The 24,727-nt window shown below is 47.4% G+C and overlaps 1 protein-coding gene across 1 annotated transcript in view; it reads right to left on the reverse strand.

The window, feature by feature from the left end:
* Positions 1–24,727, reverse strand: part of LOC138453779 (PHD finger protein 7-like) — a 1,510,505-nt gene that overhangs the window by 769,859 nt on the left and 715,919 nt on the right. The window contains exon 7 of the mRNA XM_069606924.1: positions 10,957–11,081. Coding sequence (XP_069463025.1) covers positions 10,957–11,081 — 125 coding nt within the window. The remainder of the gene's footprint in view (positions 1–10,956; positions 11,082–24,727) is intronic.

A 24,727-nucleotide genomic window follows, 5' to 3' on the forward strand; every position in this document is an offset into this window, starting at 1 on the left:
TCCTATATGGGCATAAACCAATTGGAAATAAACTCACATAAAACTAAGATCATGTCCATTGGAAATATTAGAAGCAAAAAAGATAAAGGTTTCAGGTGGAAAATCGAAGAAATTAACTTAACATCTGTCGACTCAATAAAATACTTGGGGATACAATTTAACAATTCCGTTTGCGAACAAAAATGGGCTGCAGAACTAACATCCAAAATGTCAAAGTTAGCAATACAAGCTGTAAAAATCAATAAAAATTTTGGAAAATGTTCATTGGAACCCGTACTCAAATTCTACTTACAAAAAGTAACCCCAATAATAATCTTTGGGGCTGAGGCGGGTTGGAATATAAGCGTGCAAACTTGGCATGCTTTGGAAGGACACTTTTGGCGGAAAGTCCTGCAGCTGCCACAGGTAACACCACTATCTAGTCTGCGACAAGAACTAGCAATTAACTCCCTTCATATGAGAGTGGTCTGGAACTCAATCTTAACAATGCGAAAAATGACCCTCGATTCACCGGCACCGGCTTACAAAATCTTTGCCAAAAATGGCAGCTCAAAAAAAAGCAACCTTCTCAATCTATGGTTTCACAAACTGTCGGCTTTTCTTACAGCCGCACAAATAAGCAATCAAGAACTGCTGAATTGCCCACAGCTTGCAAAAAAGAAATTTGAAAACTGGGCATGGATCGTTACCAATGAAGCAATGTCAAAATTAAAATCAACAGAGGAAATGAGAGGCGTGCACAGGAAATTAAACGAACCAGCGCGATATTTATTGCACTGCCCATCTCGTCATCACCGAACCCAATTCTTAAGGTTTCGAGTCAATGCTTTAAAAACGAGAGGAATTCTTTGGCAAAGAAAGGATAAATCTATTGACGATAATCAATTGAAACAGTCAAACATCTGCTAATCGAATGCACTCAAACTGTCAGACAACGCTCACTACATCTAGGAAATTTTGCACCAATAGATGAAGATATGGAGCGGTGGTGGGGGCGGATCATTTCAGGAAGCAACATAAGACTTGTATGTGCGACCGTGAACTACTTTGACTCGATTCTGAAAATAGACTCTCTTAACTAGAATTACCAGCGAGAGTCTGTTCTAGAAGACTGGTGGAATCTATTTCTTGTCTATGAAGTGATCTCTTTCTGTTGAAACAAAAGTTTGTCTCTTGAATTCAAACTGAAGTTTTTCAATAAAAAAAAAAACCTACGAATGTCCACTAAAGGAGAACACGTGCAGACTTTTTGAACAGTTTTCTTAATATGCGATAATTGGATTGTGCGAGTGGAATAGTGAGGAGTCATCAAAGCCGTAGCTGAACAGGCAGCCATCTCCTTACGGTTGGGCATGACGGCAGTTAGCCGTGTTGTCATAAAGTTTAAACGCCCTGCCAAAGTAAGGAGCTACCCGCACTCGTGGTGCTACCTCAAAAAATTAGTACAATGTAAAATCTTTTGCAACGAACAAATATGATAAGGAAATATAATAAGGGTACACAAGTCCACAAGTGCCCAGCAAAGAAGTAGTACCAACAGATTAAAAAAGAGAAACAAGGAAAACAATACCAAAACAAACAGGTCCCCACAAGCCTCAGCCAGCCTCCGACAGCCCTTGCAAAACAGCGCTTTCCGAAAAAGCGTGCGCGCAAAAGCGCGTGTCCGCACAGCAAATAGAATTGTGGGGAAAAGGGCGGTGCGAGGGCACTTAAGACAGGTTTCAGTAGTTGTTTTCCTAAAGAAAGATAGAAAAACAATAATTAAAGTTGCATGGCAATTTTCAAGTCTTTGCCTTAGATCCGGTGCGTTGGTGAGCGTACCGTGTAATCCACAAATAGCTAAATGCTGGATGTTGGCTTCGGTCCAGAAAGCAGGAGAACAGGAGTAGAGCGTAACAGCCTCTGACAGCCTTTGCAAAATAGCGCTTTCTGAAAAAAAAAGCGTGCAAAAGCGCGTGTCCCCACAGTAAATAGAATTGTGAGAAAAAGGGCGGTGCTACGGCACTTAGACAGCTTTCAGTAGTTGTTTTCCGTGTAATCCACAAATAGCTAAATGCTGGATGTCGGCTTTGGTCCGGAAAGCAGGAGCAGGAGAACAGGAGCAAAGCGTAACAGCCTCCGACAACCCTTGCATAACAGCGCTTTCTGAAATGTATTTATATATTGAATTTGAATAGCATGTACGCCCTGGTGCTGGCCAAAATGACTAAATGTTGAATGTTAAAGGGATTTGTACCATACAGCGTCACGAACGGAATTGGTCCCCAGGCGCTCTGGCGGATCCATAAATGATAAGGGGGGGGTTGGTTAGTAGGGTGAAGAGGGAGTAGGATAGTGAGAGGAGTGGTGTTCTTTTGGCAGCTTCAACTCGGTGTACAGCGGGTGCTGGGCTTTGGTGCGGGTATTGGATCGGTGTCAGTCCGCGTGTGCTGTTGCTCCGCTTATGTGTTGTTGCAGTGTTGTGAAGTGCGTGCGGCTTGTTGTGCGAGAGATCGTTGTGTGAGTTTTTTGAGTGAGATAAGTATGCAGAGTTTGAGCTTATATTTGTTAGTGGGTTACATGACCTTTAGCATGCTAGCATTCACAGTTTTGTCTAAGTGTGGCACTTGTCGGCCCTCATAATCTCATCCAGACGCGGCGCAGGCCAGCGCCCAGAACTCCATTCAGGCGTGGGCATGCCAACACCCACAGTCCCATCTAGATGCGGCGGAGGCCAGTGTACAGAAATCTGTCTAGGTGTAGGCATGCCAACACTCACAACCTAATCCGGACGCTACACAGGCCGGTGCTCACAACTCCAAGTGTGGCACATGCCAACATTCAAGTTTCATCTAGGCGCGGGCATGCTATCCTTCAATCAATCCTATCCAGACGCGACGCAGGCCCTTTTCCACAACTCTAAGTGTGGCCTGTGCTAGTCTTCAGGTCTCGCGTGGGTGCGGGCATGCCAACATTCAAGGTCCCATCCAGATGCGACGCGGGCCAACATTCACAACTCCATCCAAGCGTGGACATGCCAACATTCACAATTCCATCCAAGTGCGGGCCTGCCAACATTCAAGGCCCCATCCACATGCGACGCAGGCCAACATCCACAGTTCTGTCCATGTGTGGCCATGCCAACGCTCACAATTCTATCTAAATGCGTCTGCCGGTCTGGATATGGTCCGTCCGGTACGTACGAGTGGGTGAGTCACTTGAGGGCTTTGGTCTGGGTCTAAGTACGTGCTCAGTCTCTGGAGCCTTCCTTTTGTGGCTATTTTCCATAATATCTTATGCTTTGTCGAGTGGTTGGTTGTTTGGTTTGAGTGTTTTTCCAATTTGAGAGTGGCCGAGCTTGGAGTTATTTTCATTGTTGTTTTAATGTCTGCGCATTCTAGTGTGTCTCCGTTGTGGTTACGCTGTGAAGAGCCATGATTTGAGGAAAATATAACTTTACAATAAAAAACAGTAATACTTTCATATTGATTTAAAGACAAACAGAAAAAATAAAGAAGAAAGAGCAGAAGCTGCATAAAGCGAGTAAGGCAAAGAGTTCCAGAGTTTAGGAGCAAAAAGAGAAAAGAAACATAATGGGACGGGGCACACAGAGGACAAGCACTAAGAAAGAAAAGGGCAGAATACCAAAGAGGCTGGAAGGGGAAATAAATGAACATTGGATATGAAAGATAAGTGCTGGCTAAGCAATGGTTACAACATCAAACAATCAAAGTAAGGGAGATCAAGTAGAGAAACTGGGCGAAAGAGCAAACTGAAATATGAATGAAAGAATTAAAAATAGCATTGAATGGGAAAAGAGCAGCATAGACAGAAGGTCAAGAAAAAGCAAGGAACAGTAGTCAAGACTTGAGAGGATTAGAGTAAAAATAAGAGTCTTCATCGATGAAATGACGAATCTTGCAAATGATGTAAAGTTGAAAACGGCAGGAACATGCAAGAGGGGAATGAGAGGCAAAGGAAAGTAAAGGATCCGAGACCAAACCAAAGCTAAGAGGAAATAGGGAGAGAATCAGAAGAAAAATAGGAGTAGTAGAAAGAACAGCCACAACGAGTACAGGCAAGAAAGAAAAATAATCTCAGTCTGGGAAGAGTTAAGACAAAGAGAATGTGCAAGCATCTAAGACTTAATAGCAGAAATGCAATGAGAAATAAAAGAATGGAATTGACCAGTAAAGGAGGAAAAAGAGACAAGTATGTGAGAGTCCTCAGCATTGAAATGGATGTGTAATCGAAGAGGGGAGTATGTTATAAAGTGAAAAGACTAGTGGTTTAACAACTGAAAAATGAAAAACACCAAAATGAAGAGAAAGAATAGACGAATGATCACCAACCCAAGACACACATTAAGAACAGTTAGAGCGATAGGAAGAACATTGAGAAAAGAGAGAGCCAGAAATACTAACATGCTGTTCTAACTAGGCATAATGGAATTTTGCCTAACTTTGCTAAGTGGACAAAATGGAATCTGATCATTCACAATTACAGTATATGCCATTACTGTGCTAGCTGAGCATAAAGGAGCCCGGCACACCTGTGTTGACAGGGCATAGTAAAATCTGGAATGTAATTCTAACGTGGCACACCACTTCTGTACTAACTGAGCATAATAGTTTCTAGTCGTACTGTGCTAAATGGGCATAATGATACCTGCCATTGCGATCCCAAGGGATCATAATGCAACCCGGCAACACTATGCTAATCGGGCCTATCTATTAAGAAAGGTGTATATGTACCCGCCTGTTGAGTTCCGCCCTGCGTCCCGCTACGCGGTGACGCAGGGCGTCCTAAATAAAAGCCCCGCCCCCGGGTTCGGGAGGCAGTTCCGGGGCCGACCAGCAACCTGTGTGGGTGCATCTTCATTTCGCTCCCGCTGGAGCTGCGCACCAGGCCGCGCGGCCTGCTAACATTCTGCCAGCCCCCGCGCACAGGCCGAGGGCTGACGACATAACAATGGCGACGAGGCGAGAGGAACTCCACGACAGGCTTGGTGCTTTGAAGGCACCCTAACGCCACACAGCCATCGCGGCGAAATGTTTGGACACCCGGTGGGGGTGCAATCACACACGTGACCCCCCACCCCAAAAAAAAAAAAAAAAAAAATGTTTTTTTTTTTTTCTCTCATCCATTCATGCTCTCTGCCACCAAGACCACAGCTTTTCCCTCTGGACACTGGAGAACCAGGTGGCATCTGACATCCAACACCAGAGGGCAGCATCACAGTGTAACGGGAGCACCAGGCCCTGATCTGCAACACGGCGCCTGGGTACGGCTGCACCTCCAAGGTAGGCCCAACATCGCGGCGTTGGTGGCCGTTGGATGAACTCACGACAACACGGATCAGGTCCACGACAACATGGCGGCCGGCACATCCACGCCTGGGCCCTCCACGCCATCCAGAATTGCGGCAAACCTGTCCATGACGCCACCTCCACCTCGCACACAAGGTACTTCGTCGACACTGGTCCAGCCGTTCGACCCATTCACGGATCCATCATCATGCGGACCCAGATGGCAGCTGTGGATTCAGAAGTTCGAGATGGCGATGGAGTGCAAAGAGGTTACGACGCCCAGGAAACTGAAGGCCCACCTACTACTCAGCGTGGGTGACGAGGTACTGCGCATCTTCAATTCCCTGAACGTTGATGATGGCCAGGATGGATACCGAAGCGCGAAAGATGCCCTCACCGATCATTTTCTCCCTCAACTAAACCCAGACTATGAGACGTTTCTCTTTTGCACCACCTTACAGGCAGCGGAGGAAACCCTTGATGCGTACCACACCCGTCTGAGAAAGTTGGCCATGTCCTGTGAATTCACGAACGTGGAGAGGGAGATCAGGAGGCAAATCATCAACGGGATACATTCGGAAAAATTAAGGCGCCTGATACTTAGCGAAAGGGGTATTCCCCTACAACGGATCCTCGAACTAGGACGTCAGAGGGAACTGGCACACACCAGAGCGGCCAACATGGAGGCCACGCTACACAGGCTGCAACCTGCTCTCAACACAGCTATGGTGGCACGTATCACCAACAAACAATCCTCGAGAGACGACAACAGTGGCGGGTATGGCCAAAACAGGTGGCAACCGCGCATTCCGGGACCCACAGAGTGTGGCTGGTGCGGTGGCCCACGACATGGCCGTCGCAACTGTCCTGCTCAAGGCACCACATGTGGAGCATGTGGCCGGAAGGACCATTACGCGAAGGTATGCCGATCAGCGGACACCCCCATACGGCCCCTGCAAAACCAGCCGGAGAAGGTCGCGACCAAGAAAAAGAAGCAAGCCAGTGCCAGAAGGATCGCAGTGGCCAGCTCTTCCACGGAGGATGAAGGGGATGATGTCTCGGCGATGCAGCAGGACCCCTCCAAGGACATCGAGAGAAAAGGAAGGAAGGTATACCTGGTGTCTGCACTGTGCCAAGGCCGAGGACCTCGAAGAAAAGCCGTCCGAAGGCGCAAATGCATGGTCACCATCCAAAACCAGTGCATTCTCATGACCATCGACACAGGCGCTTCGGTGAACGTCATGCCCGAAAGCATCTTCCTGACTCTAAGTCCTCCACCAGAGCTGAAAAGCACAGACACTCTGTTGTATGCATACGGCTGTCGAAAGCCCCTGCCGGTGATTGGCAGGTTCCGCACCACGCTGGAACACGGAAAACACAGACTATGGTCCAAGGTCTATGTCGTGAAGGCAGGTGTTGAGAGCCTCCTGAGTGGGGACGCAGCAGAGGACTTGGGAGTGGTCCAATTCATCTGCCATGTCAACGAAGACAAGGAAGTGGAGCAGATGCTGAGCCAATACCCTGACTTGCAAGAGGGAATAGGCTGTCTAAAAGGCAAAACCATCAAACTTCATATTGATGAAACCGTGCAGCCGAAAGCCGTCAGGCACCGAAGAACGCCATTCCACATGAGAGAACAAGTGGAGCAGGAACTCAAGGCACTGGAAGAAGCGGGCATCATTGAGGAGGTCACAGGGCCCACACTGTGGGTCTCCCCAATGGTGGTGACACGGAAGCCTAAGCAGCCTGGAAAGGTGCGGATCTGCATAGACATGCGTCTCCCCAACACTGCCATTAAAAGAGAACGCCACATAACCCCAACAATCGACGAGATCGTGGCTGACCTCACAGGATCAAGCATATTCTCAAAGATTGATCTCAAGGCGGGGTATCATCAACTCAAACTCCACAGAGACTCTCGCTACATTACAACGTTCTCAACGCATTTGGGGCTGCGGAGATACAAGCGCCTAAGTTTCGGAATATCGTCTGCTGCGGAGGTATTCCAGCAAACCATCCAAGAGGTCATCCGGGGCATCCCTGGTGTCCTCAACGTGAGCGATGACATTCTGATTCACGCCCCCGACAAAGAAACACACATCAAGAGGCTTCACGCTTTACTGGACCGACTACAAGAAGTTGGGCTCACAATACACCGGGAAAAGTGCGAGTTCCTCAAGTCGGAGATCACCTTCTTCGGGTACAAGTTTGGAAGCACAGGCATCTCCCCTGACCCGCAGAAGGTCGCAGACATTCAGGCGGCAAGCCCACCGATGACCCCCACAGAAGTGCGCAGTTTCTTAGGCATGGCCACCTACTGCGGGAGGTTCATCCGAAACCTGGCCACACTATCTGAGCCGCTGCGGGAACTCACCAAGGCCAACGTCAAGTGGGAGTGGGGGCAGAAATGCCAGGACTCGTTCGAAAGCATCAAGGACTCTGTCTCCGCCGACACCAAGATGGCCTACTATAGCACCGAGCTGCCCACAGAACTGTTCGTGGATGCCAGCCCTGTGGGGCTCGGAGCCATCCTAATGCAAGTCACGAAGGAAGGGGAGAAGAGACCGATAGCATATGCATCGAGAGCCCTCACAGAGACCGAACAAAGGTACTCACACATCGAAAAGGAGGCCATCGCCGTGCTGTGGGGGTGCCGGCATTTTCACCTCTACTTATATGGGCGTCATTTCACGACGATCACGGACCACAAGCCCCTACTACCCATTTTCATGGGAACATCAGCACACCCTCCGGCACGGATCACCAAGTGGTTATTGCACCTCCAGCAATATGACTTTGATCTCATCTACCAACCGGGCAGCGGAAACCCGGCGGACTTTCTCTCCAGGCATCCGCGAGAGGCCACTCAACAAGAGATCCAAGTAGCTGCAGAGACGGAGGAACACATATGCCAAGTGGTGCGCGCAATGAGGCCCAAGGCGGTGAGCATCGAGGAAATCGAGGCGGAAACGCACAAGGACCCGTGTTGTGACTTAGTGAAAGATGCCATCCTTTCCGGTGACTGGAAGACCTTCATGAGACACACGCACAACAGAACAGCGGACGCAAAAGGGTTTTTGTCCGGCATATTCACAGTACGACAAGACTTGTCAATCACGGAAGGTGGACTAATACTACGAGGAAACCGCATCGTAATCCCTCTCAAACTACAAGACAGGATAGTGGCCCTAGCGCATGAAGGACACCAAGGACTGGTAAGGACGAAAGCCCGCATTCGGCACCGGGTATGGTTTCCCCAGATCGAGGAGCGGGTCGAGACACTCGTTAGCACGTGCCTATCCTGTCAGATAACGGGGGCTCCGCCAGACCCGGAACCCATCATATCAGCTGAACGGGGCCGCTCTCGCTGGGAGGCCATCAGCATTGACTTTTGCAAGCTAAGGGAGGGCCTCCACCTGTTGGTGGCCGTCGATGATCACTCCCGATACCCGGAAGTTGAGGTAGTTGAATCTACAGCAGCTGAAGTGGTCATTCCGGCCCTAGAGAAAATGTTCGCAACTCACGGGCTACCCATCTCAATCAAAAGCGACAATGGGCCACCGTTTACGGGAGAGGATTTCAAAAAGTATCTACAGGAACTCAATGTTAAATATCATCACATCACTCCAAGACACCCCCAGGCAAATGGGGACGTAGAACGGTTTATGAGAACTATCAACAAGGTGCTCAGGGTGTCCAAGGCTAACGCCAGCCCCTGGAAGGTTGACCTCTTCCGGTTCCTCCGGAACTACCGGGTCACGCCCCACAGCTCAACCGGCATACCGCCAGCGGACCTCATGTTCGGCGCCGTCATTAGATCTTCGATCCCGCATCACCCTAGCAGAACCCCGGACGCGGTCAACGAGGAACGCACAGAAAGAAGGAGAAGGGATGCTAACGCACACATGAGCGGCAAGCGGAGAGCGAGGCCGTCCCATCATCAAGTGGGTGACCAGGTCATCATGCTACGAAACCCCTCCAAGTCAAAACTTGACACCAGGTACGAAGAACTTCCATGGACCGTCAGCAACCGGCATGGAACCATGGTAACTGTGACACGAGGACGCCGCCAAGTGACTAGAAATGCGTCATGGTTCAAGGCCATACCCCGTACCCTATGGACCGATAAGGAGGGCCATCGGGAAGGCGAGGACACTCCTCCCAGCGAAGAAGAGCCGGAGGCCATCCCTGAGGAGAAAGAAGCGGGGGATGGAACCTGGGAGCCGGTGGATGCACCCGGCCTCGAGGACCTGAACAGCGAAAACGAACCAGAGCATGAAGCAAGGGGGAGTGGCCCCCGCGAACGGCGATACCGGCTGAGAACAACGACGAGACCGCCAGCCAAGCTAAGTGACTATGTGTGGTAACGGGTGCCATGAACCCCATGGCAGGGTGGCTGAGTGTTGAGGACTGGAAGCTTATGTTGGACTTTGCCGTTGTTTGGCAGTTAGTGTGATGTTTTTGTTTGTTTTATAATAAAGGAGGAATGTTGAGTTCCGCCCTGCGTCCCGCTACGCGGTGACGCAGGGCGTCCTAAATAAAAGCCCCGCCCCCGCGTTCGGGAGGCAGTTCCGGGGCCGACCAGCAACCTGTGTGGGTGCATCTTCATTTCGCTCCCGCTGGAGCTGCGCACCAGGCCGCGCGGCCTGCTAACATTCTGCCAGCCCCCGCGCACAGGCCGAGGGCTGACGACATAACACCGCCGTTGGATTAAACGGCAACAATGGTGGTCACATCCAGGCCTTTAATAATACATTCATAAAAAGAAGACCACTGTCCATAGAGATCAAAAGGTACATTTCACCCTTATTGAAGGTATCTTTATTTTCCAAAACTCCGAGCTTTATTCTAAATTTCTTTTCATAACAAAACTCGGAAATGGTGCAGGCAATTTAGGCACATGATGTACACACCTGCAATCAGCCAAAAACGATTGGCTTTGTCAATGCTTGTCTTTTTTTAAAGTTAAAGCTCATCCAGACTTTATTTCACCTATAAACTCACATTATGTGCTAATCACTTTATTCCATCCTTCTGCAGTCAATAACAGTTTGTTAATTGCCCCTCGCCTCCCTTAGCAACCCTAGCAATTTCGTTTAGTTCAATTACCACCAGTCAGTGACTGTAAATGCAGTTAATAATGTTGAATAAGTACAAAGTTTGTGTACACGTCCATTAATTTAAACTACTTTTACATCTATTCTGGTGCCATTTATTACCGCTGGGTTGCACGTTTTTGTCACTGCACCATTTATTATGCGTACTGGTACCACATTTTTGCTCTGGTTAGTGTCATATTTGTGATCTAAGCTCAAAACATCAGTAATTGATTCCCCTCCTCACTTCTTGGGCTGTCTTGAAAAGGTTAAGTTTAAGGGTGTCACAATCTCAAAACAGCAGTATTCCTCTGTTTCACAATGCCGCCCCAGTAAGACGTACATACCGTTTCAGACTGAAGTTAAAGTGACATTTATTCCCCAGGAACCTCGTGCACAATTTTAGTACAGAAAATCGAAAACAGCAGATCGCAAGAGAATACACATATTTTGCGAGAGGAAGGTCCCACACAAAGAAATCCTTGATGGCAGTAATATTTGGCATGCGCGAATTGATTTCTTGACTAAGATTCACCTTAAAGTCATCAATGAAAAGTCGTGCTTATATTCACCTAAAACGATCAAAGAACTGGAAAAGGCACTGCTTTTCTTCTCCACAGGGGTAGTGGAAGGATTTAGTGCATTTCTTTATGTCACAGTTGATGGAAGCTCCCAACTTCTTGCAAATGCAGCACTTCTGTGGGGCGAGAGAAAAACAACAATCGCACTGACAGTTAACTTTATGCGAGCGACTAACATCTACCTACTTTCACTTCCTTCCTCTTATTCGGCAGATAGTCAGAACATTGTTATGACATGCGGAATTCATAAGGGTAGTGGAACTAACTTTCATTAAAGGGCACCTCTCACACTGGCTAAAACAGCAGTTGTGCTTAAGGAAGAAGTGAGATTACCACATGAACTGGAGGAATGGGGAAGTTTAGGTGTTGGAGAAGATGAGCTAGCCCTCACACTGTTTTATACATGGCAAACCAGTGAAGTTTACAGATGAATATGTTATTTTGGGATTACATTCTCCTCTACTCTTAATGGGGTTATCCACTGTGAGAAACAGCGACTAAAAATGTGCCAAGCAATCGTGGGGGGGGGGGGGGGTCCAGATTCACTAGGCTTTATAAGTGTTGCTCTTTGGAATTGACTCTTAGGGTATATAATACTAAAGTGAAAGCGATTGCAAAGTATGGAGCTGGGTGTTGGGGTTATTCTAATATGGACAAATTGCAAATAGAAGAACATTCATTTCTTAAGAAACTAATGTGCCTCCCAAAATAAGCCCCCAATTATGCAGTCCATTCAGAATTGGCCTTATCATTCCTAAAAGACGAACTCCAACTTGAACCTATGACACCCTGGTTCAGGATATGGGGAAACAAAAAAGCAACTTTGACCCAATGTAACCTATTTTATATGATATCTTCTGACCATAACCCCACTCGAACACCCTGGATATCTTTTATAAAGCGTATGGTAAATAGGATTAATGTAAATCGTTTTTTTTTTACAAATCCAACATGATCCCTCGTTCATCTGTGTACTTTTATAAGGAAAATCTGAAAACATCAGTCTATTCAAGAAAGACGTGAGATTATGAAACTAGCAAACTGTCTACACTAAATCTCGGTGGCGAATCAGATCCCTAGGTATCTCACTTGGTCTAATCTTCCATGAGAACGCTCGTTTACAATAAGAGCTGGAAAAATCCATGCAAGCCATTACATGCACAACGTGAAATATGTGAGAGCACTAAACCACTGGGTCAAAACTAGGAACGTGTTGGTGGATCTCTGTAGACAAGGAGTGCAACTTGATTCTAACAAAATACACATTTGTAACACAGCTAACAAACACCAATAGCTAAGAAGTGAGTGGTATTCTTTGCCCTCCCTCCTTCACCTAGTAGGCCTGATGACTAGCCACAATACTATATAGGTATTTTTCATTTGGTATAACTACAGAAAAACAGATCCAAAAGGCCACTTCCTTTTGTTGTATGGTACCTTGGTTGATAGACCCAACATTCTTTTTTTTTTAAACTTTATTTTTGGTATTTACAAATTAGAAACAAAAAGGAAAACATAACATACATGGAAGTAACTGATCCCGCCTCCCTTTCTCCCGCCCCCACCCACTCCCTGGATCACACCTGAGCCTGAGTTAGTAATAGTCCGCGGTTGGTTGCATTGGTCGTGTTGGGACACGCGTCTGTGAGACTCTTTCGGGGCTCTGGGGTTGCACTTCTGGAGGAGTCACTGCCTTCGGTGGACAACAAATAAGCGATATATGGGCCCCAGATGTCGGGTGGTCGGGCGTGCTGGGGCAATAGCTTGATGAAGTTTGTTTCCGTGTCCTGACAGTATGCTATGTCTTTCAGTTACTGCTGTGTAGTCGGTGTGGGTCCCTTTCCCCAAGACATTGCTATTCTTCGGCGTGCCAACAGTAGCAGTAGTCCTCCTAGTTTACGCGTTGTGGAGGGAAGGTGTTTGGTGAGTCCCAATAGAGTGACCTTGGGGTCGGATTCAATGGGTATGTCTACTATTGCAGCCGTCTTTTCCAATATTGATTCCCAGAAATGCTATATTGGTGGGCAGGCCCATGCGAGATGAAGGAAGTCTGCTGATGGTATACCACAGCGGCCGCACTGTGGAGGGAGGTCGAGGGATGGTATTGGTGGATTCTGGCGGGGGTATGGTATGCCTGGTGAATGCATTTTAAATGGATTCGTTTGTATCTTGTGTTTAGTGATACCTTCTGAGTTTGTGCTAGAATATAGTCCAAATCTTCGTCTGAAAATGAGGTCTGGAGGGCTCTCTCCCATCTCACTTTGGCTGTTGTCGGGGTCGGGGCTGTGCCTGTTTTGAGGGTTTTATATAGTATTGAGACCAGCTTACCCTCCCCTTGGGATTGGATGACCCCGTGGAGTAGTTGCCAAGTCTCGGGTTGTTGGGGAAACGAGGGTAGTATGGTTTGTAGGGTGCCTCTGAGGCGGAAGTAGATGAACGTATCAAGGGCAGTGGAGGCCCTGCGAGTTTTGGTCTGTTGGGGGGTGAGAAAGTGCCCGTCGATGAAGAGATCGCCTATATTTTTGAATTGTAGCTTGTCCACCCAATTCAAGTACACTTTCTCTGCGGTCAGTGGGACTCCGGGAATTAATTTTACCGGGAGTAAGGGGGAGAACCTGGTTTGAGTTTTACATTTTAGTGCTATTTTTTTCCATATAGCAATTGTGGAGAGTACCGGGTGTAGGGATTGGTGCGGGGTTTGTGCCGTGCCTAAAATAGCTGCTCTGAGCAAATTTGGGGATACCAAGGCACGCTTCAGTTGGACATGGGGACGAATGAATTGTGTCGCGTACCAATGCCCCAGGAATTGGGCTTGTGCTGCCCAGTAATAGCGTTCCACATCGCGGAGTGCCATTCCGCCTTTTTTTACTGGCTGAATTAATGACTTGTAGGCTTTTCTGGCTGGTTTGCCCGCCCAGAGTAGTTCCAGGATCATGCTTCTCAGATGCTGGAGCTGTTTTTGGGGTACTAGTAGAGGGAGGTTTACGAATAGATAGAGAAGTTTGGCGAGTATCACCATTTTCACCAGCGATACTCGGCCCCATAGGGTGAGTGGCAATGATTTCCATCTGTCTACTTTCCCCTTTAGTGACTGAATTACTTTGCCGTAGTTATCTTGGAACAGGGTCTGGTGGTCTCTAGCTAAGTGAACGCCCAGGTAGCGCACGTTTGTGCATTCCCGTTTGAAGCCATAATCGTCTTGAAATGTATGGGTCTCTGCGCTGTGTGGGAATATGACTGACTTACTGTGATTGATCTTTAAGCCGGAGAAGTTGCCGAATTTTATTATATCACGAATTACTGGATTTAGGTTTGTTGTCGGGTCTCGTATATAAAGGGCGATGTCATCTGCGTATAGTGAGATTATTAATTTATGGGGACCGAAGGACAGACCTCTTTGTATATGCCTAGCTCGAAGATCCGAGGCGAGGGGCTCCATCATCAGTGCGAAGAGTGGGGCGGAAAGTGGGCACCCCTGCCTTGTTCCTCTCTGGAGATTGATTGCCATCGATCTGGTTTTCCCTAGGATGATGTGGGAGCGGGGTTGATTATACAGTAGGACTGTTAGTTGGAGGAACCGTTTGCCGAGGCCCAGTCTCTGAAGAATCTCAAAGAGAAATGGCCATTCAATGGAATCAAACGCCTTTTCGGCGTCCAATAGGACCACAATCGCTTGGTGTGAGGGATCTAGTGCCTCCATGACTCCGAACATGGGTCTTATGCCGAACGTGGTATTGCGGCCTGGCACAAATCCGGCTTGGTCTGCTAGTACCAATGTGGGCATAAGGGGGATGAGTCTGGAAGGCAGGATCTTGGCCAATATTTTGTTATCTAAATTTATCAGAGATATTGGCCTGTATGAGCCGCATTCTTCTGGGGGTTTGCTGACTTTGTGTAGCAATATCATGTTAGCCTCTCGGAGGGTCGGGGGGAGTAATCCGCTTTCTAGTAGACCTGTTGTAATAATGGGGCGAGAAAGGGTGCAAACGCTTTGTAGAATTCCCCTATCAGCCCGTCGGGGCCAGGGGCCTTGGTGCTTGGTAGGTCTTTAATGGCCTGGAGAATTTCTTCTGTTGTGATTGGTGCGTTTAAGGGTTCCCTTAGCATGGAGTCTACCCAGTATAGTTGTATATCTGCTAAATAGTGGGACAGTTCCTCCTGGGTGGCATTGAAGTTGGTTCCATATAAGTTTTGATAGAAAATGTGGAAAGTTTCTGCTATTTCTTTTTCGGTGTGCACTAGGGTGCCCTGGAGGTTTCGGATCTGCTCGATCTGCGTACGTTTACGGTCCGCTGCTATCAGCCTTGCCAGAAGGGCGCCCGGTTTCTGACCCTCTCCGTATTGGCGGACTCGGTGGCCATGTGATAGGAATTTCAATTCTCTGTCTGCAGCCACTCTGAACTTGTCGAGTTCGGTCTTCAGAGATGCTAGCACCTGTGGTTCTGGCGAGTTTAATTGTAATTGTTCGAGCTCTTTCATTCGAGATTCACTCAGTGACAATTCTCACCTAATGAGTTTCAAGATGCCTTGTTCTTTGGAGAGACATATCCCTCTGATGTAGCATTTCAGGGATTCCCACAGGGTCCCGATGGATGTCACTGAGCCTTGGTTGATTTCAAGGAACAATATGATTTCTGTGCGGAGTTCATCAGCAAAACCTGATCCTGCAGGGACCCATGCTTGAACCTCCAGTTCCTCCTCACTTCTACTGAGTCTAGTGGGGCGTATTCGACTGTGACGGCAGAGTGGTCGGACATGGATCTAGGCAGTATTTGGCAATTTGTCCATTGAGCATGACTGTGTGCGGACACAAGAATGTAATCCAGGCGGGAGCTAGTTTGGTGGACCCAGGAGTGGAATGTGTAGTCCCGGGTCTCAACATGTTGGCGCCTCCAGATGTCTACGAGGTCATATGCCTTGCAGATCTCGAGGACTTGGAGAGCTGCTTTGGAGGTCGTTGTAGAAGTTGAGTGCGATCTATCCTTCTGAGGGTCGAGAGTGGTGTTCATGTCTCCTGCTTTACAACGTGTCCGTGTCTAATGCCAGCATTAGCGGCTTACGACTCCATCAAGGGTAAGCCTCACACCCTTCTTTCTCTATTGGTGTTAGACGGCACACAAGGTATCATTTCCCATTCAAATATGTGTAAATTGCGAGCCGCTATTTTCATTGGGGCTCATCAAAAGAGTGTTTCCTGCCTATGGTCCCTTGAAAGGCGAGCCTTCTCTCTTCTCATATGTAAGAGGTGAGGTCTGGAGGTTAAGACAGCCACTAGCTCAGTGCTGGTGCCTTTGGAGTGCAAAAGCAGCAGGTGTGCTTTTGGTCTTGATACTGTGCACTATCATTCTCTTTGGAGTGAAAGCAACTGTTATATAAATGAAACAGCACCAAATCAGTGGGCAACTTTGGTATGTTTTGTAGAGTTCCCGAGGGAGATTTGTCTTAACAAAATGTACTTTGGCATGACTCACAGAGGTTGAGTTGCTTGGCACACGTTTTCTCAAATTGGTGTATTTTGTTTTGTTTGCAGAGTTGGTAGTGTCTACTACAAAGACCTGTTTATCCATCCGTCTAGTAACATTAATTGTGAATAACTATACGGCGAGCCATCAACAGGACAATTACATTCCTGTTGTTTTTGTGCTTCAAATGGCCAGCTTATACTCACAGCTGTTTTTCTATGTTGTCCCTCCCTGGGTTGCATGAAGTCCACCATGAAGATAACACAATCTTCTTGATACATGGTGTTTTAAGAGCCAAGACCTATTGTTTTGATAAATCGCCATCTTTCTCACCCCTGAAGAAGTTCTCACATTGTCTCTACTAGTGTTAGAGAACGAAACATGTCGGGTTTTTCTGTGTGTTGTACTCTAACCAACACTGTGCAATGAAGAATTGAACAATTGAGAACCGCTCACCAGGTTTGATGCGGATTCATAGAATAAGAACATAAAGTGTTGTAAGAAAGTACCCCCTATGATAGGGACTATCTTTGGTATTTATTAGGAGTGTTTTATCACTTTATAGGGTCTCCTTTTCTGTAATATTAGTCAGTTATTTCTGTTAATTAGTTTATCAGATTTGTTTTTTTGGAGTGTTTTGAGGTATGGTTTAACAACACTTAGTAATTTGTATATTTAAAATAATATGAATTGTGTTTTTAACAGTTCACTGTTTTTGCTGTATTTTAAAATCATATTAATATGATCATATTACAGTCAATTTAATAAAATATTAAAAGTGTATGTATTACCCACTGGCATAATTGGTTTGTTTGCTAAGGTGGCCATCTAATTGGTGGGTTTCATGCTTAGGGAGGGCCTACATGGGAGCCACGAGATTCTCTTGTTCGGAAGCAGTCGCAAGCCTTATTAAGGGGACGAATCTCAGGGCTATTTGCATTCCCCTGAGTCTTTCTTTTGTTAAATGGTGGTTAGTACGGTTTAGTCCGTAAGACCTGAATTGTTGTCTGGTAAACTCAGCTTTGGAGACATTTTGACATTTTTACATTGTTTGATGAGCGTGTGCCTTGCGTTGTATGCCTTGTGACTAGCACTACAAATGTTTGCCCTAATAGTGGTGGTAGGACAAGATCAAGTACCTTGGGTTTCCATTTGGTTTGTAATATGGCGGCTGAACGCACTAAAAGCTATGACGACAAATATGTCCTTGAGCTCTTGGCCCAATCCTCTCTATTCTCAGATGAGGGTGAAGGGTCCCTAGTAGCCAATTTGAGTAACTGGGACGAAATGTTACAGTTGAAGAAAAGATTGGTTCGCACTGAAGTACATGGATCTATTATGATCGAGTATTTGCGATCTGGCACCCTCTCACAAGATCTAGTGGTACGGAACGAGCCCCGCTTGTTCCTTGACAATAGGGACTTCATTATGCAATGGAGTTATATAGCGAACAAGTAAGGGAGAGATTGGATAATCCTTATCATCTATACGGCCCGAGCTATGACGATCAAAATCTCGGGAGATCTCGAGAAAATGGAGGAAGAAATCAAGAAGTTAGTACCACTAGAGACATACAAAAAACGCTTGAAGGAAATTTTGAAAGAAATTTCAGATTTCAAAGATTTTTGTACACAGGATCGCATTGCGCGAATGAAAAAAGACCTCTTACAGTTCTCGCATGAGAATGCGTTCCGATACACAAAAGAAGGGTATGATCCCTTTGCAGGACAACAACAAGGAGGTCCAAGACAAGGGGGACAAAAACAAGGAAGTTATGGCAATACTTCCTTCAGTTCAGGGAGCTTGAGCAGCAATAGCTTTCCCCAACAAAGAGGCTACAGGGGGTCCCGCAATCGTGGCAGGAATCAGAGAAGATTGGGACGCAATACCCGTAAAAGGAGAGGTTTCTATCCTAGAAACCAAGGTAACCCCATAGGGGCTCCGCCACAACAATTGCAGCAACAAGGTTTTTTAGACCCTTGCCAGGACCCAGACAACTGGGACGAAGCACCGAGAGTGCTCCACAGCAACAGACCCTATTAGTTAATTTGTCTACATATACCCCGACAGGTGAGGAGGGTTCCCTAATTAATAAAGGTTTCGGTTTTGTTCCCACTGTCCAGTATGAAAAGTTCCGTACCCATGTGGAAATAGAACAACTAATACGGAAAATACATTTACAGCAATATTTTGCTCATAATACCTATGATGACCAAAGTAATGAAAGCGGTTTCAGGAATAAATCCACGTTTAATCCCCCAGTTGCCAGCTATACTCCGGAAGCGGTAGTGTTTACGAAAGCAGTCTGGCATGATCTTAAACTTCTGGAAATGCAACAGCATAAGAGACCGTTTCAAAATATAAGTAATTCTGAAAAGTTGGCTGTGAAGAGTTTAGCTACAAATTCCGAAATTATCTTGCGTAAGGAGGATAAAGGAGGAGCGATTGTGTTGTTGAATAAGCAAGATTATATCACCAAATGCCTCCTCCAACTTGATTTTAGAGGCTTCTATCAACCGATCAGCGAAGATCCCACTACAAGATTGACTCTACTAGTCACCAGCAAAGTTGAAAAGGCTCTAATGAGAGGGTGGATATGCCAACAGGAGAGTGGTTACTTACAAGTGAGGAACCCTACAATACCTAAGTTTTATATTCTCCCTAAAATCCACAAAACTTTGGAAAATCCTCCGGGACGTCCTATCGTCTCAGGAACAGGAGCACTCCTCGAACCACTTTCGCGGTTCGCAGATAGGTACCTGAAACCCTACATGTCAGCAATGTATTCTTACATACAAGATACCACCGAAGTCATCAACATGGTGGAAGACATGCAGTTCGACCCTAGGCACCAATTCTTAGTCCGTTTGGATATTGTGTCTCTTTACACATGTATTCCACAACAGGAAACATTGTTGGTGTTAGAAGAGACTTTGCTGACCAAAAGGACTGAAGGAACGACACCCAACAGCTTTATCCTTTGGTGTGCCGAAATGGCGTTGATAGAAAATTATTTCATGTTTAACGGCCAACTTTACCATCAAGTTCATGGGACAGCGATGGGGTCATCTGTGGCTCCGTCGGCAGCCAATTTATATGTCGAAAGTTTCGAAAGGAGCACCATTTATAGTCCCACAAACCCATTTTTTTCTAACTTGGGCTTGTGGCGACGTTATATTGATGATATACTGATCATATGGAATGGGTCCCTAGCGGTGTTTGGTGACTTTGTGGAGTGGATCAACAAACAAAGTCAATATTTGAAGTTTACCTCAACAAAGAGCAACACGGAAATTAATTTTCTAGATGTGACTATCTGGGTGGATATTGGGTCCAATACCCTGAAAGTAAAACCGTTCCACAAATCCACGGATCGGAATTCTCTTCTTGTGTTCGATAGTTGTCACCCACGCCACACAAGGGAAAATCTCCCCTTTGGCCAATTTTTGCGCCTCAAAAAGAACAGTTCTACTCGTGAGATTTTCCGTTCTGAGGCCCAAGTACTAGGCTCGAAATTAGAAGCCAGACAGTACCCTAAGAAGATAATCGAGCATGCATACAAAAGATCTACGAACAACAACCGTGGAGCTCTTCTTGAATATCGTGACCGAACTATAGAGAACAAAAACCTAGTGTTCGTGAATACTTACAATCCTTTGGCCAACCAAGTGGTTAAAATCATTATGAAGTACTGGCACATCCTCCTAGGGGGCGAGTGCCCGATGGAGCAACCAATGTGCGCATTTAAAAGAGGACCTAATTTGAAAGTTCTTCTTACTAAGAATGATATAACCAAACGTCATCCTCAACAGAGAAGCATCACAGAACTTTGGGGGTTACCGAAACTAGTAGGTCACGCACCCTGCGGCCAATGTACCAATTGCCACCTAACTAGTAGATCGGTGCAAGTGGACATAGGTTTAAATACACTATGGTCTCAGAATAAATTTTCCAATTGCAACACAGATAATGTAATTTATGCAATTTGGTGCCTGTGTAATAAAATGTACATAGGCATGATTAGCCGTAAGGTGAAGGTAAGAATTTCTGAGCACAAAAGTTGTATTAAAAATAAAGTGATCACAGCCCCCTTAGTGAGTCACTTTCTGATGATGAATCACAAAGAAAATGATTTGAGATGGACAGTACTTCTTAGTGTTGATTCAGGTCCAAATGGTGAGTGTGTCACCAAAAGATTACAGATAAAAGAAACGTGGCTTATTTTTTGTGTAAAACCACAGAACTGGGGCTTAATGAGGCCATTGATTGGAATGGCATAGGTTGAGACCATTGTTAATGGTGCAGAGACAGAGGAGCACTTTTTACGAGTCTGGCATCCCCTATGCCAATTGTTTTTCACGAAGACAAACTGTGGAAGTGGTTTTGTTTTTTACAAGGGTCCACTGCGGTTTTTAAGAAGCAGAGGCTGCTGCTCACGTAAATGGCAGGCGGGCCGGAGCAGGCCACTAATTGGGTTACATCTAGTATCAGGTGTTAATCATTACCAACTGGCGGCTATTTAAGCCGTGTAGCTCGAGACCCGTGGTGCTGCAGGGATCAGTCATACGGTACGAGCAGATGCAATAGAGATGGCTCCAGTATTTTGCTAAGTAAGTGGCAGTTCGAACTTTCATTTCATTTTATTTTCTGACGGTGGTTTGGGAAAGTGTGTGTTGGTGAAACATTTTTTTGCACCTAGCAGAGTATTGCAGTACCAACTGTTAGAGACCTTTTTATGCTGGTTAAGGACCCATTGAGTAACCCGTGTTTTTATTATCTAACAGGTTTGTCTCTGTCTCTCCCTGCGATACGCGGACGCGCTGCCGCTTTCCCCATTGATTACTTCTGCCGATGTAATTACTTCTGCCGATTTGACTGCACATGAAAGGGACATCGGATTTTACAATGTGTCCGTGTCTAATGCCAGCATTAGTGGCTTACGACTTCATCAAGGGTAAGCCTCACACCCTTCTTTCTCTATTGGTGTTAGACGGCACACAGGGTATCATTTCCCGTTCGGATATGTGTAAATTGCGAGCCGCTATTTGCATTGAGGCTCATAAAAGAGTGTTTCCTGCCTATGGTCCATTGAAAGGCGAGCCTTCGCTCTTCCAATATGTAAGAGGTGAGGTCTGGAGATTAAGACAGCCACTAGCTCAGTGCTGGTGCCTTTGGAGTGCAAAAGCAGCAGGTGTGCTTTCGGTCTTGATACTGTGCACTATCATTCTCTTTGGAGTGAAAGCGACTGTTATATAAATGATAGAGCACCAAATCAGTGGCCAACTTTGGTATGTTTTGTAGAGTTCCCGAGGGAGATTTGTCTTAATAAAATGTACTTTGGCATGACTCACAGAGGTTGAGTTGCTTGGCACACGTTTTCTCAAATTGGAGTATTTTGTTTTGTTTGCAGAGTTGGTAGTGTCTACTACGAAGACCTGTTTATCCATCCGTCTAGTAACATTAATTGTGAATAACTATACTGTGAGCCATCAACAGGACAATTATATTCCTGTTGTTTTGTGCTTCAAATGACCAGCTTATACTCACAGCTGTTTTTCTATGTTGTCCCTCCCTAGGTTGCATGAAGTCCACCATGAAGATAACACAATCTTGTTGATACATGGGCCCTCATTACGACCCTGGCGGAAAGCGACTGACCGGAGAACCACAGCGTAAATAGCGTTTCCGCCATTGCACGAAGGAGCAAAGTGCGGCCCATTCCGACCCATCGGGCACGAGCACCACGCCACGGCGGAAGTGCAAAGTCCGCGATGGCGGAAATGACCCCAAAACGGCCCACACCGCCGCCGTACGGCGCCCTAGGTGCAATACCGCCACCCCTCTTAGCGGTCACCGCAGTGTGCGCCTACCGGAAAGTACGGTGACCGGAAATATACGGAAACGGAAGTTAAAACATGGGCCCGGAACGGGAAACATCCTGGCGTACACCTATAAAAACACTAAAACCACACAACCACTAAAATCACTACCCTGAAACACACCCCAACCCGTCAACCACCCTAGCGAAACCAAGAAAAATGGGAAAAGTAGCGAAGAAAGCGTGCGACCGCAAGCGGCAGGTCCACTTCTCCCGTGAGGAACTCACCGTGCTAACAGAGACCCTCCAGGAGAATGCTGCCGTCGTCTTCTGCACGCAAATGACCAGGACGGCACTTGCAAACAAGAAGGCCATATGGGCTCTGGTGGCACAGCGGGTAAGTGCGGTGGGGACCGCACCCCGCACCCCACAGCAATGCCGCAAGCGATGGGACGACCTGCGGATACGCGTCCGCAGCATACTCTCTGCCAACCGCAACATTGCCACAGCCACCGGGGGAGGTCCTGAATCACCCATCAAGTTGACCCCCTGGGAAGAAATCTGTGCCTCCACCATCGGAATGGAGAGCATAGAGGGAGTCGGAGGGATGGAGAAAGGAGTGCAGACATCCGAAGATTCAGGTAGGTGGGCCAGATAAAACAATGCCAAATCCACACAGTCCATCCATGTGAAGTACCATGCGTCCACATAGTGCAACAGAAACACATGTCCAGGAGAACGTCCACACACATCGGCCTGATAGCGCACGTTAAAACCCACAATAAATACATAAATAATTAAAAACCCCTAATACACGCACTACACGTGCAGCAGGCACACCCTAACTGCAGGCTGCCAAACAACTGCACCCTCACTCCACACACAAATCAAAGCACCTCCAAGGCCCCGACCCAAATCACCCTCAGGTACCACCCCAAAGCATGTGATACAATGCCATTCCAATTCCCACAGACCCATCAATAACCCTCGCCCTCCTTTACTCCACCACAGGGTCCGATCCAAACGACGAGCTACAGGACACCCCTACCAGCACACCTGCAAAGAGGGGAAAGACCAACGGCCAGAGACCCTCCACCTCAGCTGCACGCATCAAGACACTGCAGCAGCACAAATCAGGTTGCAGCACAGAGGAGGGAACATCAACAGGCACCCCAGCAGCCAGCATGCCCACAACACCACCACCACAGGTCCCCCCAATGGATGCCACAGAAGGCACTGCCTCTGGTGGCAGCAGCACCATAGGTGACACCCCATTGATGGCAGCATGCTCGGACACAGAAAACGGGGATGTCGAAGTCAGATCCATCCATGACCTGTCCCAATCCCCCTGTCTGTCCCATCCCGTACAACATGAGGATACCACGCAGGGGCACCCACAAGACGACGACTGGCCATCCCCCACAAGCCCTGTGGCAAGGCAACATGAGGACAACAGCCCCTCTGTGACACCCCCGCAAATGGCCATGGCCCAGCAGAGGCAACAGTCCCTCGACCAGTTGATCGAACAACAGCAGCAACTGGCCACACTCCTCAAGGACCATGCCGATGAATGTGGGGGCACTAAGGCAGACATAGAAACATCAACTGAGACACTTAGGGCAGAAATGGAGAGAGGTACAGAGACGCTAAGGGCACAAATTGAGAGAAGCACCGAGAGCCTGAGGGGGGAACTGCATGCGACGTCCAAAGACGTATGTGCCGAACTTGCCGCAGTGCGCCGTGTGCTCACTGGGCTCTCGCAAACCCTTAGGGACATGCATGGACGTGAGCAGGCAGACACATCATCCGTTGCAAGTTCCGTCCAGGGCAGCCCCCAACGTAGATCTGGAAGGAACCTGCGCTCCACAGGCAGGGGTGCCCCTGATACCCGCAGAGGGGGCTTGCAATAGCGACAGCCCACTGACAATGAGCATCTTTGGACACTGGTGTTCGGGGGGGAGGTAGGAGGGTGGAGGGGGTGTGTTGGGCTCACTTGGGTGGCGGGTCGATAGGGTGTTCAACATGACATCACATATGCCATAAAAAGTGCACGATAAACCAATGAGATGTGTGGACATTGATCTTTGTGTACTAGGCCATCATAGGCGTACAGTCCATATTGTGCATGTCCCAGACACACGCAGTGCCACGAGTCCCGTGTCCATGTATCAGCCACCAGGCGTGAGTGCTAGAAGCATGCATCAATGAGATGCTGACGAATGTCACGGGCCTCCGGTGCCTCGCAGACTCCATGAGGTGCTGCCACATCCCCACCCTCATCATGACCATCATCAGGTGCTTGCAGTTCTGCGTCAGGGGGCATGGGCACATTTCTACGTACGCACATGTTGTGGAGCATGACACATGCCATGACCATCTTTGCAACCTTCTCATGGCGGTACAGGAGTGCCCCGCCAGACCTGCTGAGGCAGCGGAAACGGCCCTTCAGTAGGCCGAATGCCTGTTCTATGACTACACGGGT

The sequence above is a fragment of the Ambystoma mexicanum genome, chromosome 4p (genome assembly GCF_040938575.1).
Source record: "Ambystoma mexicanum isolate Mex_15411 chromosome 4p, UKY_AmexF1_1, whole genome shotgun sequence".
Classification (NCBI taxonomy): Eukaryota; Metazoa; Chordata; class Amphibia; order Caudata; family Ambystomatidae; genus Ambystoma; species Ambystoma mexicanum.